At 61.2% G+C, this 2,058-nt stretch overlaps 1 protein-coding gene across 1 annotated transcript in view; it reads left to right on the top strand.

Annotated features, from left to right (window-relative positions):
* Positions 1 to 2,058, top strand: part of LOC104529867 (protein ADP-ribosylarginine hydrolase-like) — a 3,601-nt gene that overhangs the window by 1,061 nt on the left and 482 nt on the right. The window contains 5 exon segments of the mRNA XM_010174293.2: positions 202 to 300; positions 372 to 454; positions 456 to 493; positions 1,098 to 1,177; positions 1,252 to 1,435. Of these exon segments, the coding sequence (XP_010172595.1) occupies positions 202 to 300; positions 372 to 454; positions 456 to 493; positions 1,098 to 1,177; positions 1,252 to 1,435 (484 nt within the window).

The raw sequence follows: 2,058 nt of genomic DNA, 5'->3' as shown, positions 1-2,058 counted from the left end.
TCCTTTTCCTTCCACTTTTTGGGGGGGTCTATGGGGGTTGTCTTCCTTCCCTCAGTTTTGGATTGTCTGTAGAGTGGTGTTCCCTTTGCCCACCATTTGAGGATGGTGCAATGGGGGTCTCCCTCCTCCCCTTCAGTTTTGGGGGGTGCATGGGGCCTCTTCTTCCTCTCACGTTTGGAGGTCCTTACTAATAAACCCCAGGCCTGGAGGGGGAACCCCTCCTGCAGGAGCTGGCTCACCGCTACGTGGCTGCCATGGGTGACATGGAGGGCCGAAAGCCAGGGCCCACCAGTATCCTGGGTGAGTGGGGTCTGAGGGTCTGGGGGGAGTCAGGGGTAGTCAGGGGGTCTCACGCCCCCAACCCCCCACAGGCACCTCACAGCTGCGACCTGGGGAGCCTGAGGGCTATCGCATCCCCTTCAACCCCACCGCCACTGGCTGGGGGGGCGCCACGGGTAGGGGCCGCCATGCGTAGCCTGGCCATCGGCCTCAGGTAGGGACAGGGACAAGGGAAGGGACAGCGGCAGGGGGGCATGGTGGTGGAGAAAATGGAGGTATGGTGGGCGTATGGGGACAAGATGGGGATGGAGACATGGGAGTGTGAGAGCTGGAAAAGACAGGGACATGGAAAGGACAGGGATGGGGACACAAGGCTTGTCAGATATAGGGGGACAGGTGTCAGAGGTGGAGGGAAGGGAACATGAAGTATGGGGATAGGGTCACAGGGACATGGGCTTGGGGAACAGGGACACAGAGGGGGATGAGGACATGGGGGTGCTGGAGTGGGAGAGGACAAGTACCAGGGATTGGGGATATGGTGGTGCCAGAGCTGTGGTCAGGGATGTCTGAGCTGGGGGAGTGGGCACAGGGAACCCTAGGGGACAGAGAACAGGAGGACAGCAATAGGGAGGAGGGGTCAGAGGAGTCACAGAGCAGATGAGAGGGGGACATGGAGGTGGTGGGGCCAGGAGGGATGGGGACAGCAGGGAACAAGAACATAGGGGAAAAGGGTCATGGGATGGGGATAGGGACAAGTCTGGGGACACAGAAACAGGAGGGGGCAGGGGAGGGTGGGAGTTGGGCTGATGCCAATGCAGGTACCCGCATGCCTGGGAGCTGCCGACGCTGATTCGAGTGAGCATTGAAAGTGGGCGCATGACCCACCACCATCCCACCGGTGGGTGCCAAGCAGGGGGGGAAAGAAGAGGAGGCGACACTGGAGCACCCCCCCTGAAAACCTTGTCCCCACAGGGTACCTCGGGGCATTGGCGGTGGCCCTCTTTGGGGCACTGGGGGCTCGAGGGGAGCCCCCAGAGCGCTGGGGGGCCGAGCTGCTGCGGGTCCTGCCTCTCGCATGGGACTACGTGGAGAGTGCTGGGGTGGCTGTGGGGGAAAACGCTGCCGCCTGGTCCTTCTTTGGAGATGCCTGGCACCGGTGAGGGGGTACTGGGAGGGTTCTGTGGGGTCACTGAGAGTACTGGGAGGGGTTGGTGAGGATACTGGAAGGGGCTTATGAGGTCACTGCTGTCACTAGTGCCCTCTCCCAGTTCTGGCAGTGCACCGCACTAGTGTCACTGCTCTGCCTCAGTGCCTGGACGTCCCCAATGTCTCCTGCGTCACTGTCACTGGTGACACTGCTGACCCTGGGGCCTAGTCTGTCCACAGGGTCACCAGTGCCCATCCTGTCCCTGCGCCCCCGGTGTCCCCACGTCCCTGCCAGTGCTGCCATCCTCAGCTGTGGGAATGTGTCCCAGGGCCACTCCACACTCCCACTGATCTCAGTGTCCCTAGTGTCCCTGTTGCTCTTGGTTTCCCTCGTGTTGCTGGTGTCCCCACTGCATCCACTGCCATGGTGTCCCCAGGGTGACCCAATTGTCTCCAATGTCCCCACAGGTATCTGACATCACAGGGGCTGCTGGAGAGCCACAGCGTGGTGACCTCCAGTGTCAATGGTTACCCCATTGTCACTGGGGGTAACCATTGACACTGGTGACACTCATGACCCCAATGTCCCCAGTAACACCAATAGCCCTGGTGACTCCAGTGTCCCTGCTGCAC

Source organism: Antrostomus carolinensis, unplaced genomic scaffold (assembly GCF_000700745.2).
Source record: "Antrostomus carolinensis isolate BGI_N321 unplaced genomic scaffold, ASM70074v2 scaffold1948, whole genome shotgun sequence".
In the NCBI taxonomy this organism is placed as follows: domain Eukaryota; kingdom Metazoa; phylum Chordata; class Aves; order Caprimulgiformes; family Caprimulgidae; genus Antrostomus; species Antrostomus carolinensis.
Note: the sequence above shows the minus strand (reverse complement) of the source record. Positions and strands in the feature narration are given on the sequence as shown.